The 15,973-nt window shown below is 43.0% G+C and overlaps 1 protein-coding gene across 1 annotated transcript in view; it reads left to right on the top strand.

Moving 5' to 3' along the window:
- The window catches only part of GTF2E2 (general transcription factor IIE subunit 2), a 194,267-nt gene extending 178,888 nt beyond the window's left edge, over positions 1-15,379 (top strand). The window contains exons 6-7 of the mRNA XM_082243449.1: positions 13,968-14,083; positions 14,884-15,379. Coding sequence (XP_082099575.1) covers positions 13,968-14,083; positions 14,884-15,003 — 236 coding nt within the window. The 3' untranslated portion in view covers positions 15,004-15,379. The remainder of the gene's footprint in view (positions 1-13,967; positions 14,084-14,883) is intronic.
- The last annotated feature ends 594 nt before the right edge of the window (positions 15,380-15,973 follow it).

Consider the following 15,973-nt stretch of genomic DNA (forward strand, 5'->3'; position numbering starts at 1 on the left):
CGAAGCACTGTTGGGACCAAGGCATCACAGAAACGCCAAACAAACTCAGGAATGGCAGTTCAGCAGAAAGGGCCCAAAGCTACAAACACTCAATCTATTGGGGTCTCTTCTGGTGGGAAGAAGCCTTTAGTAATGGATATATCGCATGAACAAAGTAACGAAGAGCCTAAAGCATCCCTGACTATGCAGCAACAGCCCCAAATACCATCAACAGCGGAGTGGAGTGAGTTTGTAAAGCTGATCCCGACGAAACAGGATATCCAAGACATGGCTGCAGCAATCGTGAGTGACATTAAAATGGAAATATGTGGTTTAAAACAAAAAGTTGACCAAATTGAAGGCAGACTGGTGAATACAGAGACAGTACAATGTGATTTTGAAGTCAGAATCTCTGAATTAGAAAGTTCACGAGCAAAAACAAGTCACCTGGTTGCGGCTGTAGCAGCTTGATGGCGAGAACCGCAGCCGGAGGAATAATATTCGACTGCGGGGCTTGCCTGAATCCGTAAAGGGCCCAGAGCTCAGAACCACGGTAGTGGGTATTTTGAATGGTGTGTTGGAGAGACCCCATATGGAAAAAATGGAAATTGACAGAGTGCACAGGGTTAAAGCGCCCCGAAGGACGGTAACAGAACTAATCCCAGATGTCCTGATTAGGATTCACCTGTTTTCACTTAAAGAAGACTTAATGAGACAAGCATGGGCAAAAGGGCAGATTGAGTATGAAGGTTCTCAGCTGAAACTATTGCCAGATCTTTCACGGGGGACCCTAAAGATGAGAGCCGCAATTAAACCCCTCCTAGAGGTCATAAGAAAAGCGGGAGCAACCTATTTTTGGGGACACCCCTTCCATTTGAAAGTGGTGAAAGACAGAGAAACGTTCTTATTGAAATGGCCAGACCAGCTCCCCGGGCTCTTTACATTTTTGGGGTGCGCCCCGGTCCATGTGAGTGACTGGATAGATGTCCTAGGAAACTCCGTGAACTATTACATGAATTAAGCCATACAACATGGGTGAAATTTGGAGCAGATAGAGGTGGGAGCAAAACAGATGCTCAGGACAAGGAGACATTAATACAACGAACCTAAAAGTGCTGCACACAGGTTCCTGGACTATTCCATGTTTTTTTTTTTTTTTGTGTTTGTATTTATTTTTCCGGTTTTTCCCATGCGTTTTTTTTTTCTTTTGTTTGTTTCTGGGGTTCTCCCTATCTCCTCTTCTCCCTCTCTTTCTGGGAGGGGGGAAAGTTAAGATGTGTGGAGGTCCCTGGTATCCCCACACCCGCCTCGAACATTTGCTTTGTCAAGATATGGGCGTTTTTTCTGCATTTTTTCTGTTTTACTTTTTATATGTCCTTACTATCTGAGTCACCCTCGAAGGGGAAGGGGGGGGGGGTTACTTTTAGTGTGATCTGTGTTATTTTTCCATGCTTTTCAAGTTTTTCTTATGGGGGATTTGTGGTGTGCGTTTTTGGATTTTTTTTTTTTTTTTTTCTCACAGGAAAGTTGGATATTATATATTTGTATCTGTATAAATCAACAATAACTTCACAAGGTGTTTTTTTTTTTTATTTATTTTTTTTTTTGTTTCTATTCGTGCCCCTGCCAGCCATGGAGGGCCGGAGCACGATCTTAAGGGTTAAGAGGGAAGGGGGCACTGAGGTAGAGGTAATTTGAAAGTGTTCCCTCACTTCGTGCGGGACACGCTTAAGACATAAAAAAGAAGATATGTGAGACTTAATAATACCAAATTTAAATCACTATTAGGGTGTATACAGAGGATATAGTGACTCAGGGAATAGTTATGGTTAATAGCAACTAGAAGTGAGTAAGAGAGATCCTCCCAGGACCTAGCGCAAGTCTGAAGGGTTAAGATGGAGTTGAGGGGAGGGTAGATGTTTTGCAGAAGGGGGGGTGAGGGGGCCCCGGGGCCCTCAGGAAGGGTGATGGGGGAGGGGGGAGGGGAATCCATAGAGTGATAGGAGTAAAAGGCACAAGCAAGGGATCTGACCATGTAGCAATTAAGTCCCCTTTATCTGCGACCTGGCTCGGGGTAGTTTGACTAGATCGGGAGGCGTAAGAGGGGGTCTCTGGGGCGGGGGGGGGAGTAGGACATTGACATTATGTGAAGGGAGGCGATCGTCCGCCGAGTTAGACCTCTTCTAGCTGGACACTTTAAATTTATAGTTTTACTGTCTGCCAGTGATAAGATAGGGACTACATCCTTACCACCACGGTAGGGGTGAGAGGGAGTAGAGCCCATTTTCTTAGCTCCAATTTTTTGGAGCCCAGCCTTTTCTTTTTTTTTCTTCCCTCTTGTGTTCTTGAAGGAGAGTGTCCAGGTACAGTGGCTTGCTCGCGGGGTTTTGGGAACCACGGCCCCCTCAGTAGATAGCGCCTGGTTGCGCTGGTTTAGATAACCATTAGAGGGGGGTAGGGGTAGTGGGTATTAAACAGTATATACATACTTGTGTGGGTGAAGGAGGGTTTCTTTTCTTGTCAATTTTTTTTTTTTTTATTAAAATTTTTTTATTTTTTTTCTCGCATAGGTTGTGTGGCCGTAGGGGGCAGGGGACCGTTCCACAATGGTGGCTGGAGGTGGGGCGACCCGGGGGGGGGGGGGGGCAGCAGGTTGTAAGATTACGACCTATAATGTGAGGGGACTATCAACCCCACAGAAGCGCAGGAGACTTATGGGAGATCTAAAACGAGATGCTACACAAATAGCTTTCATTCAGGAGACCTACTTCCGCAAAGATGCAGTACCAAAATTGTACAATAAAGACTTTCCATGGGTTTACCACGCTACATCCCCTATTGCTAAATCAAAGGGTGTGAGCATTTCAATATCAAGTGCTATGAATTGGACTCTGAAAGAAGAATTGGCTGACCCAATGGGTAGGTTCGTGTTGGTGAAGGGGTGGATAGGACGGGTCGAGGTAACCCTCGTAAATGTCTATTTTCCCAACTATGAGCATGTAATGTTTATACAGAAAATGATTCCAGTTGTCTTGGAATTCCGGGAAGGGCACTTAGTGATGGGAGGTGACTTTAATTATGCCCCAGAACCTCTGTTGGATACCTCCAAAAAAGTTCATATATGTCATTTGCTAAATTACGAAGGCTACAAAAAGAGATCTCCCTCCTGGGCCTCATCGACCCATGGAGGTTGATGCACCCAGGGGAGAGAAATTACACTTTCTATTCTCCAATCCACAAGGCATATAGTAGGATAGACAGAATCCTGGTTACCCATTCAGACCTGCCGTTAGTGACAGACTCCGATATCGGAGATTTTTCAATCTCTGACCATTTTCCGGTGTATGTGAGTATAGAGTGGGAATCAAAAAACTGTAGTCCAAGATCATGGCGCATAAATGAGGCATTATTACAATCCTCGGAAACGGAGGGGAAGATAGATGAGGTGTTACATAACTACTTTTTTGAAAATACATCGGAGTCGCTCTCACCTTCCACGATCTGGGAAGCGCACAAGTGCGTGATAAGAGGGGTTCTGATACAGTTGGGTGCACAGCGTAAAAGAGAGCGAGAGGCGAAAATTAAAGAATATCTAACTAAAATTGAACATCTGAGTAGACAGCATAAGAGAACGCTTGCGGAAGCTCACCTGATCCCTCTCATGCGGGTAAGAGAGGAATTGAATCAGATACTTTTCCAAAAGACAGTACGAAATATGTTATGGTTGAAAAGACACCTGTATGAATACGCAAATAAACCAGGGGCGATGCTGGCACGAGCATTGAGGGGCCCAAAAAGACGAACTCAAATTTTACGTCTTAGAAATACAAAAGGTGGGGAGGTTCACACTTCAGCTGACATAGCAGAAGAGTTCTGCTCTTTCTATCGGTCACTATATAACCTACCGTAAATAGGGAGCAAGAAAAGTCCAGAAAAGGGGAAGCAGATAGAGGAGTATTTACGAGACTCGGGCATGCGTACACTTTCAGAAGATCAAGTACTGACTTTGGAAGGCGAGATATTGGGGGAAGAGCTGGCTGCTGCGATTTCACAGACCAAGGCACATAAGGCACCTGGCCCAGATGGCTTTACTTTAAGTTATTACAAGAAATTTGGGGAGCGTTTAAAGAACCCCCTACTATCACATTTCAATGAAGTGGGAAGAAGAGCGGCGTTCCCGTTGGATTCTTTACGGGCGCATATTACTCTACTACTTAAAGAGGAGAAGGACCCCCTGTGTTGCGGCAGCTATCGCCCGATATCTTTGATAAATGTAGACACGAAACTATACGCAAGAATATTAGCAAATCGGCTCTTACCACATATGGCAGACTTGGTCCATTTCGACCAAGTGGGCTTTATTCCTACCCGGGAGGCCCGGGACAATACAATCCGAGCCATAGATTTAATACATCGGGCACGTACATCACGGAAGAAGATGGTTCTCTTCGCAGCAGATGCGGAAAAGGCCTTTGACAGTGTGGCGTGGGATTTTATCCGGGCCACCCTGTCATACATAGGCCTGGGACCACAAATGCTGCAATTTATACTGGCACTATATACGGTCCCTACGGCTGCGGTTAGGGTAAATGAATGGAGGTCGAGTTACTTCCCTATCTCTAATGGCTCACTGCAGGGGTGCCCTCTATCCCCGCTTATATTCGTGTTGTGTCTGGAACCCCTATTGTGCAGAATTCGGAGTTCTCCGGATATAGCGGGAATCCAAAGCGGGGGGGAACAACACAAGGTGGCCGCGTTTGCGGATGACCTGCTGTTTTTTGCTACTAACCCTTCTCTTTCATTACCAAATATTTTAGACGCCCTGAAAACATACAGTGGGTTCTCTAATTATAAAATTAATGTAACTAAATCAGCGGCACTCAACATATCGTTATCTGACCAAGAAGAGAGAGCACTTCGAACAGCGTTCCCGTTTCAATGGGCCTCAGATACGCTGAAATACTTAGGGATACAGTTAACGGCAGATCCCGCGGATCTCTATAGAAAGAATTACCTTCCGCTTGTAGGAAAGATTAAAGCAGATCTTAGAATATGGCAGCTGTTGGCAGTGACGTGGTTTGGGCGCTGTAGCGTTATTAAAATGAATGTGTTACCCCGTATTTTGTATTTAATGCAGACAATTCCAATAGCAGTTCCAAAAGAATTCTTTCAATCAATCAAGGGCATACTCCGCGCCTATATTTGGGCAAACAAATCCCCGAGAATTAAGATGCAGACGTTGGCCTTACCCAAAGTAAGAGGTGGGATGGGATTACCAGATATCCTGAGATATTACAGGGCGGTCCATATAGTAAGGGTGGTAGACTGGCACTGCAATAAACTTACCAAATGATGGGTGGATTTAGAGAATGAGGAATCAGGTCAGCTAACCCCCCCAGCCCCATGGTCGGTGTTCGAATCAAAAGACGCTATTCTCAAACATCCTACAGTGGGAGCGACTATAAAAGAAACTAAGAGAATTCAGTCGCATTGGAGGGTAGCCCCAGGTATATCTCCGATGACACCGATCTTGGGGAACCCGGATTTTCCCCCGGGGTGTATAAATGCCAGACTCCGTAGGTGGGCTCAGAATGGTAAAAGGCGCCTAGGTGATATATGGCAAAATGGGCCTATGCCCTCCCTAGAAGAACTTAAGACAGGTGCAGGAGAATCGCTTGATTATTTCAGCCTTTATCAGTTGTATAATTATATTAGATCAGTTCGGCAGAAAGGGTATGCACCACGAGAGCTAACGGATCTGGAAAATATGTGTAGAACAGGTAACGCGACGGGCCATTTGATCTCAAGGTTCTATACACAATTGTCAGAAGATGAGGGAGACCAACAATTGCCGTTTATCCAAAAATGGGAGCAGGAGTTAAACACCGTGTGGTCAAAAGAGCAGATAAATAAGATCCTGAGATTAGTTCACCAGTCGTCACTAGATTGTAAGATCCAAGAGACTGTATAAAATTCTAACCAGATGGTATAGAGTCCCATCACTATTACACAGAATAAAAGAGGCGGTCTCAGGAAAATGCTGGCGGTGTGGATTGGAGGATGGAAATATGGTACATATTTTTTGGGGATGTAAAAGAGTGCGGCCATTTTGGAATAAGATAGCAGTGGCTATAAAACATATAGCCAACGTGGATATACTAGAGGACCCCGCGTTGTGCTTGCTGCATTTGACAGGAAGCTCAGTGCGGAGCTATAGGAAGTCCCTGACTCTGCGTCTGTTGAATGCAGCAAGGGCATGCATACCTATTTTCTGGAAACAGACAGTGATCCCAACTTATGAGTTGTGGTGTGGGAAGGTCAACAAGATTTTTAAGATGGAAGAACTGTCCGCCATATTGGGAAATTCAGAGGATCAAGTTAAGTTGAGATGGAGACCCTGGGTGCAATACTTGGAAGCCAATTCTTCTTAAAGGGAGTTTAAGAGAGGGTCATCCTGGGCGGAGCCTGGCCCAGGCCACGGGGGGACGGTCCCCATACCCCTTCTGGAGTACGGTAATATAGTATGGAATACATCTTCATGCGAAGAAATGTTGGGAATGAGTGCATAAAAGTATAAAAACTTTCTTTTTTTTTTTTCTGTTCAATTGGGGGGAGGTAAGGGGGGTGGGGTTTGGTCAGATCATGACAATGTTTGTTTGAAATGTATGTATATATAAAAAATCAATAAAGATATAAATTAAAAAAAAAAAAAAAAAAAGTTGTAGGATGATCAGTGGAAACAGGATGCACCTCAGCTCAATTTTCAGTGTCATGGCAAAGGCTGTAAATACTAATTAATGTACATGTGATTCTTTTTTTTTTTTTTAATAAATTTGCAAAGATTTCAAACTAACTTCTTTGACGTGGTCATTATTAGGGGTGCACCGATCCGACTTTTCTTATACCGATCTTTTACATTATAAAAAAAAAATTGGAATAACTTTACTGTTTCGTTTTTCTTTTTATTCATTAAAGTGTATTAGTTGCGTTTGAAAGACTGCTGCGCAAATAAAGTGTGACATAAAATATTACAACAATCGCCATTTTATTCTGTAGGGTCTCTGCTAAAAAATATATATATAAATGTTTGGGGGTTCTAAGTACTTTTCTAGTAAAAAAAAAAACTAATTTTATCTTGCAAGTAACAAGTGTCAGAAAAAGGTTTAGTCTTTCAGAGGTTAAATTTCCCTCCTCCGGCAGACGGGACGAAAACATATTGTGTTTATACTGAACTGGGAACTGTTGATAGGCATTTGCGGGAGGCTCTTTTTTTTTTTTTTTCTTTGACAGCTGTTCTCTGCTCCCTCACAGCTATGTAAAGAATCAAGCAAATGTCATGTGCAGCTCTACTACTACACCAAGGGATGGCCGAGCCGGGACTCAGCAAAACCGGATCAGGCCGTGGATCGGTTAATTTTACCGATCCCCCGATCCAGCTATTGTGGCAGTATCGGCGCCGATATCCGATCCTAATATCGGATCGGTGCATCCCTAGTCATTATGGGTCATTGTTTATAGACTTTTGAAAAAAATAATGAATTTAATCCATTTTGGTATAAGGCTGTTGCATAACACAATGTGGAAAAAGTGAAGTGCTGTGAATACTTTCCGAATGCATTGTATGTACTAATATTCTTGTTTTTCACTTGCTTAGGTGCATTACTCCAGAGGTAGTGATGTTTTTAAAGCAAGATGGCACTAGATTGCATTGGAGTATTAAATAAAGGAAGATGCAAACGTTATTAAAGTTGCCTAAACCCATAGCATAAAAACCATCATGTTGTTCATACTCACTGTCTCTGAGATTAATTTTCTGTACAATATTCTGCAAAAAAACTGGTCGATCCTGCTGCTCTCTATCTCCACCTTCTGTTCATGTACCCAATGTACCCAATTCAGCTAGGGAATTTACAGTAGTGGCGGCAACTCTGCACATGCTCAGTTTTTAGTGAGTTTCTATGCTGAGGATTTCCTCCCTATCACATCTGAGAAGCCCATGTGACTATAGTCAAACATGTGGGCATATACACAGTGGTAAATGACAGCCGACCCCCTCCCTCCTCCATGCCCACGTACTAGCCTAACACATTGGGGGCTATTACATGTAGATTCATGGAGGCTTTACCTCCCTCCTATTCTAAGACAGGCCGGAGGGGTGTGACACAGGTGTGCCTGTGACTGGCAGAAATCCACTCACGCCAGGTTATTTCCACAAAAAAATAAAGATTTAGATTGTCCTACAAATATCTACTTGAAATTAAAAGTTTATTGATATTATTTATTTATTTAATTTTACTCTGCATTCCAAAGACTGTTTTTTTATTTTGAACATGTGACCAGCAGCAGAGGACTAGAAGCTCCTCCTGCTTATGTATTCCTGCAGATAGGCTGTGAAAGAGCTGGATCATGTGACGGCTGTATATCAAGTAGGAAAAGTGTACTTAGATGTTTTCTTTCAATTATTATAATTACAGTGCCATCATCCACATACAGAAATAGTAGGGATAATGCAAATAAACAGTGTGGGTTTATTACCATTTTAAGCACTTGACCTCTGGAACAATCACCCCCCCTCATGACCAGGCCATTTTTTGCAATACGACACTGCGTTATTTTAACTGACAGCTGTGTGGTCATGCAACGCCGTACCCAAATATGATTTTTTTCCCCACAAACAGAGCTTTCTCTTGGTGTGGATTTGATCAGCCCTGCATTTTTTTTTTTTTAACTTTACATAAAAAAAAAAACATTTAAAAAAAAAAAACATAATTTTTTTTACTTTCTGCTTTAAAGCGGAGTTCCAGCCATTTACTCACCTGTCCAACGGTCCAGCGATGCGGCCGCCGGAAGCCTCAATCCTCTGCCTCGGCGCCGGCATCACTGCTGTGGGCACCCGGCTGTTACAGTTTGCGGCTTCACAGCCGGGTACCCACTGCGCATGCGCGAGTCGCGCTGCGCGCCGTGATTGGCCGGCAATCTTCTGGGACCTCTGACGTGTCCCAGAAGATTGCAGGGAGGGAGGGGGAGAGGAGAACTTCCGCTCAGGGCGCCGCGGCGCTCCGAGCGGAAGTGGGAGCGGGTACCTGTCAAAACTAGGTACCCGCTCCCCCCCCCCCAAAAAATGACATGCCAAATGTGGCATGTCGGGGGGCCAGGACTCCCTAAAGCGGAAGTTCCACTTTTGGGTGGAACTCCGCTTTAACCACTTGCCTACAGTGCACTTTCACCCCCTTCCTGCCCAGACTGATTTTCAGCTTTCAGCGCTCTCACGCTTTGAATGACAATTACTCAGTCATGCAACACTGTACCCATAAAAAATTTGTGTCCTTTTTTTCACACAAATAGAGCTTTCTTTTGATGGTATTTACTCACTACTGGGTTTTTATTTTTTGTGCTATAAATAAAAAAAGACTGAAAATATTGTGAAAAAATGCATTTTTCCTTGTTTCTGTCATAAAATTTAGCAAATGAGTAATTTTTCTTCACAAATTTTGGCCAAAATTTATACTGCTACTTATCTTTGGTAAAAATAACCCAAATAAGTGTATATTATTTGGTCTTTGTGAAAGTTAGAGTCCACAAGCTATGGTGCGAATCATTGAAAATTGATCACACTTGATCACACCTGATGTACTGAAGGCCTATCTCATTTCTTGAGACACTAAAAAGTCAGAAAAGTACAAATACCCCCCAAATGACCCCTTTTTGGAAAGTAGACATTCCAAGGTATTTAAAAAGGGGCATGGTGAGTTTTTTGAAGTTGTCATTTTTTCCCACAACTCTTTGCAAAATGAAGATTTTTTCTTTTTTTTTTTTTACAAATTGACGTATTAACAGGTTATTTCTCTCACACAGCATATGTATACTTGCAACTACACCCCAAAACACATTCTACTACTCCTCCTGAGTATGGCGATACCACATGTGTGAGACTTTTTCACAGCCTGGCCACATACAGAGGCCTAACATCCAAGTAGTACCGTCCGGCATTCTAGGAGCACAAATTACACATATAATTTCCTGACAACCTATCGCACTTTTGAAGGCCCTGGAGCACCAGGACAATGGAAACCCCCATAAAATGACCCCATTTTGGAAAGCAAACAGCCCAATGTATAATTTTTGAGGCATAATGAGTCTTTTGAATATGTCATTTTTTTCCACAAGTTTTTGGAAAATGTGGAAAGAAAATTAAAACACATTTTTTTTACACAAAGCTGTCCATTTATGCAATATTTCTAACACATAGCATGTACATAGCAAAAATTGCACCCTAAAATACATTCTGCTATTCCTCCTGAGTATGGCGATACCACATGTGTAACACTTTTTCACAGCCTGGCCACATACAGACGCCTAACATCCAAGTAGCCCTTTTCACAAAGTTGTCCATTTATCCACTTTAAGACTGGGCCTATTTTTGACACTTGGTGTTTACAAGCTAAAATCATTTTTTTTGCTAGAAAACTACTTAGAACCCCCAAACATTATATATTTTTTTTTAGCAGAGACCCTAGAGAATAAAATGGAGATCGTTGCAATATTTTTTATCACACCATATTTGCGCAGCAGTCTTCCAAATGCGATTTTTTTGAAAAAAAATCACTTTTTTGAACTAAAAAATAAGAAAACAGTAAATTTAGCCCAATTTTTTCCCATAATGTGAAATATAATGTTACGCCGAGTAATTAGATACCCAACATGTCATGCTTCAAAATTGCACATGCTCACAGAATGGCGCCAAACATTGGTACTTAAAAATCCCCATAGGCAACATTTTAAAATTTCTGCAGGTTACTAGCTTAGAGTTACAGAGGAGGTCTAGGGCTCAAATTATTGCTCTCACTCTAACGATCGCGGAGATACCTCACATGTATGGTTTTGAACACCGTTTACATATGTGGGCGGGACTTGCGTATGCGTTTGCTTCTGCGCGCGAGCTAACGGGGACAGGGCGCTTTTAATTTTTTTTTTTTTCCTATTTATTTTATTTATTATTTTTTTATTTTTACACAGTTTTAAAAAAAAATGTTTTGATCATTTTTATTCCTATTAAAAGGAATGTAAACATCCCTTGTAATAGAAATAGGCATGACAGGTCCTCTTTATTGTGAGATCTGGGGTCAAAAAGACCTCACACCTCACAACTACACTAAAAAAGAAAAAAAAAAAAGGCGGCCCTTTAAACCGGTTGCTAGGCAACGTCTTTTGACGTAGCTCCGGTCCTCCAAGACCATAGAGTCGAGTGAGGGCCATCTTGCCCTCACTCGACTTCCTGTCTCTGAGGATCCGGGACCGGATAGTTTTCCCCGCTGCCGGCGGGTCCGGTAAGCTGGGAAAACGTCTGGGACACGGCAGGAGGGGGGGGCACCTCTTCCCCTGCACCATAAGGGTAATTTCGCGGCGAATCTGCCACTGGGACCACCCTTATCTGAAAGCTGACCGCCCGCCGTTTCAAAAAAATACCGGGGTTATGGCAGCTATCTGCTGCCATAACCCCAGTATTTAGCTTTTAATGGCCGACGCATATAGTCGTTTGGCGGTCAGTAAGTGATTGCATGTATATGGCAAACAGGTGACGATGACTGATGGGGTGACAGGTGACGATGATTGATGAGGTGACAGGTGACGATGATTGATGAGGTAACAAGTGACGATGATTGATGGGGTGACAGATGACAATCACTGAAGGGGTGACAAGTGACGATGATTGATGGGGTGACAAGTGACGATCACTGATGGGGTGACAAGTGACGATCACTGATGGGGTGACAAGTGACGATCACTGATGGGGTGACAAGTGACGATGATTGATAGGGTGACAGATGACGATGACTGATGGGGTGACAGGTGATGGTGATTGATGGGGTGACAGGTGACGGGCGATGGTGCACGGCGGTACTGATGGCAGTCTCTGGTGACCGGTGAACTTTAGGCTATGTCCACATGTGAGCGTAGCGATCATGGGCAGAATCACTGCGATTCTGCCCGCGATCCAGAAATCATTGCAAATAGCGGGGCGCCTGTGCGTTGCCCGTGATTTGCAATAGCACCCCAAACGCTGTGCGATGTTGCTGCGATTTCCACCTGCCGAATCGCGGCATCATCACGCAAACAACGCATGACGCCCCAAAGAAGCTCTTGTATCTTTTTTGGGCGTAATGCGATGTGTGTGCGCGATGTTACCGCGATTCGGCAGGTGGAAATCGCTGCAACATCGCACAGCGTTTGGGGTGCTATTGCAAATCAGGGGCAACGCACAGGCGTCCCGCAATTTGCAATGATTTCCGGATCGCGGGCAGAATCACGGTGATTCTGCCCATGATCGCTACGCTCACATGTGGACATAGCCTAAAGTTCACCAGTCACCAGAGACTGCCATCAGTACTGCCGTGCACCATCGCCCGTCACCTGTCACCCATCAGTGACCATCGCCTGTCACCCCATCAATCACCGTCACCTGTCACCCCATCAGTTATCGTCACCTGGAAACTGTATGAGGGGAGCAGAGCTAGTAACAGTGAGTTACTGCTCTTTGTTTACATTTTGTGATCGGCTGTGAATGGATTCACAGCCGATCACTTAGTAAACAGTCACTGTCAGTGACTGTTTACTACCGCCGGTGACATCTGTGTTCCTACGGAACACAGTGCCACCGACATGACCGCGCTCCCGATCGCGCATGCGCGGTCATCTCCCGGGCGCCTCCATTGTGATCGGCTGTGTCATTGGAACACAGCCGATCACGTGGGAAACAGCCACGCCCATTGGCTGTTTCCCCCCTGCCGGTGACGCGGGGTGTCCCGGGGACACAGCGACACCGGCAGTGCAGGGCGGCGCGCACGCGATCGCGCGCCTGCCCTGCTATTCTGGGATCACGTCATATGACGTCTTCCCAGAATAATGGTCGCACCGCTCCGCCGTCAATTGAAGGCGGGCGGGCGGCAAGTGGTTAAGCGTATCCAATGAAAAAAAATGTAAACTATTTTTTTCATACATTTAGGCCAAGTTATTATTTTTTTTTTTTATCCTAGTAATGTGACCTATCGGCAACTTATGAACTACGATATTGCGGTAGACAATTGGACACTGACACTTTTGACACTACAAGAGAGTAATCGGTGCTAAAAATATGAATCGTGTATGTATGTGTGTGTGTGTGTATGTGTGTATATATATATATATATAATATAATATAATTCTGCACAGGAGGGCCGCCCTTTAGTAGTAGATCTGCTATGGGGCGGTCCAGAAGTGGTTAAGGAACACAGAAAAACATGTTCTTTTCTGAGCTCTTCATATATTAAGCGGAATCACCTTCTGAGATAATTTGAATGCAATGTAGTCATATACAGAGCCTATTTTCTGCTCTGTCTTTTGGTAACATCTGGTATTGTGATGCCACAGAGGAACCTGCCACTGTTGGCAAGTGATTTTCGTAAAGTGTAACTATAGTGAGAGGTCGAGGAGGTAGAAGGAATTGTATTTTTCTTGGAAATTCTTTTTAAAAAGGAAAAAAAAGGACATAACAATTGTATTATCTGCGGCTGAGTATCTTCAAGTTTTACTGTCTGAAAACATTCACTTATCCAACAACCTAAATTATGATCTTTACTCATGTACTCATTAGTACAGGTTGTTCGTTGCGAGACTGAGTGTTTTTTTTTTTCATTACCTTCTGTATACCATAAAACATGTATAGATGGGGAATGTTTATTGCAAGAGTCTTGATGTGTGTAAAGTCGAAGCAAGTGTAAAGGAGCCCTAAAAGTTACAGAAGTCTGGGTAATTATGCTCAAGAAGCAAACCAACTCATGTACATCTTTAATCCAATGGTAGCAGCCTATCTATCTTGGCTATGTTATGGGTATGGTTTGCATGGTTTACCTTATCACTACATCAGTCATAAATATTATACTCATGTGTATCCTCTGTAATGGAATGTATTACCTTATGCACCAGGCATGACATAATGTTTTATGTTTCAGAATTTCAGAAGCTATGGAGGAGTGTACCAGTAGACTCCATGGATGATGAAAAGATTGAAGATTATCTGAAGAGACAGGGCATTTCCTCTATGCAGGAAACTGGACCAAAGAAAGTTGTATGTATTTCAGCAGAGTTCTGTACTTTTTTCCCCAAAAGTAAATTTATATTAGCGTTACAAAATGTATTAAAAATTGTGCATATGCTGTGTAGTACTCCTGGCCTCTTCAAGCGGCTGTAGTTTTCAAGATGTGCTATTCAATCAGAATGCTCTTTATCTTCCACCTTCACAATCTTCATAGGCATAGTATGGTGCTAAACAATATACACCTTTGATTTAGTGGATTAAGTCACTGGTGTGGAACTAGAGTTGAGGGTCGTATGAGGCTGTGGACCCCAACTACTTAATGTAGCCAACAGGAAGTGGTGCAGAATGTGACCAAAGGCAAGGAGCTTTCTGATAATGGGCCCATTATTCTGGCAAAAGGGTAGTCAGTTATAATGGCATTGATCTCTGGAAAGGGTGGTGATTACTTTTGGTGATGGCTTTGTGAAAAGAGTGGTGACTAATGGTTGCATGGTTCTGTGGGAAGCAGTGATTAATGGGGGCCTGGATCTATAAATTGAGTGTTGAATGGATCTGGGGATTAAGTTCTGATTAATGGGGCATGGTTCTGTGGAAGGGTGGGGAATATTGGTGACTTCTTTTTCCAAAAAAAGAAAAAGTGGTGGTTAATAGGGACATTGTTCTGTGGAAAGTGTGGTGATTATCCAGCACAGTAAGATTGAATTAGTAGTCTATTTTGTTAAAGCTGTCAATGTTTAAACGTTACCCAGAAGTATGTATACTAGAAGTAGGTCTGATATAAATGAAAGCTTGTGTATACCATTAATAATCTCTTTATATGCATCTTTCAGATCCCAGTACAAAAGAGGAAGAAGTCAAACTCACAGAAGAAACGCCGGTTTAAGACACACAATGACCACTTGGCAGGAGTACTGAAAGATTACACAGATGTTACTCCTGGCAAACCGTAATGGTTTCATCATCAGACAGGAGGATGTTTACAGAGGAACCTCAACACAGACTACTTAGTGCTTATTGCCTCTGAGCCTGGAAGATTTTCCTGATCAGTTAATTTATACATTCAAGTGTTACCTTTCCCAGGGGTCACGGGCAGACAGATTCCTGTCTTTTAGGATGTGGCCAAGTATTAAACCTTTGAATTACAATCACATGATTACAATTTTTTCTCAAATTCAGCTTAGGGCTGACATTGCCACAGTATGGCTTATAACGCAGGTCTTTGTACTTGCGCACAGATCCCAACCGTGTCAAAGTTCAGCAGCTGAGTTATGTCTTTATTGTATATAACAGCGGTTTGAGGGATTTTTTTTTTTTCCTCATTTTTTTTTTTTCCTCTTTTTTTTTTCCTCATTTTTTTTTTTATGCTCAGTGTGCTGCTACAATCTCTATTTTATATGCGAATTTGCAATGTCTGTTTGCCTCTTGTTTATTAAAATAAAAGTAATTCCAGTTCTAGAGAATCATGGTAATTTCATATTGCAATGTATGCTGCTGTTCTGTGAATGGAGGAGGAACTAATGGACAGGGTCTCCCCTGCATGTTTACAGAACGCTTTGCGTTGTTGGACAATAATCGTATAGATTCTGTCAATGGGAGAGGGGCAGAAAGGGGTGGGCAGTTGGCACAAGTTCTTCACACTGCACTGTGAGGTGTCTGGCAGCATAAAGGAAGGACTTTTAATTTGACCTGCACCATGCAGGACATGGAATGCACACCATTACAGATAACATTAACCATTACAGGTGTGTTTTTAGTGATAAATACCCATAAAAAATTGCTGAACTTCACCTCAACTCTGGGCTGTTTTTTTTTTTTTTCCTTTTATGCCACAAGGAGGAAAAAAAAAGACCATCTGCATTACTGAAATCTCCTTTAACACTGTCCCTTGCAGTATCTTATCCACTTTAAGACCGGAAGATT

This window comes from Pelophylax lessonae, assembly GCF_965119305.1.
Source record: "Pelophylax lessonae genome assembly, chromosome: 1".
NCBI classification, from domain to species: domain Eukaryota; kingdom Metazoa; phylum Chordata; class Amphibia; order Anura; family Ranidae; genus Pelophylax; species Pelophylax lessonae.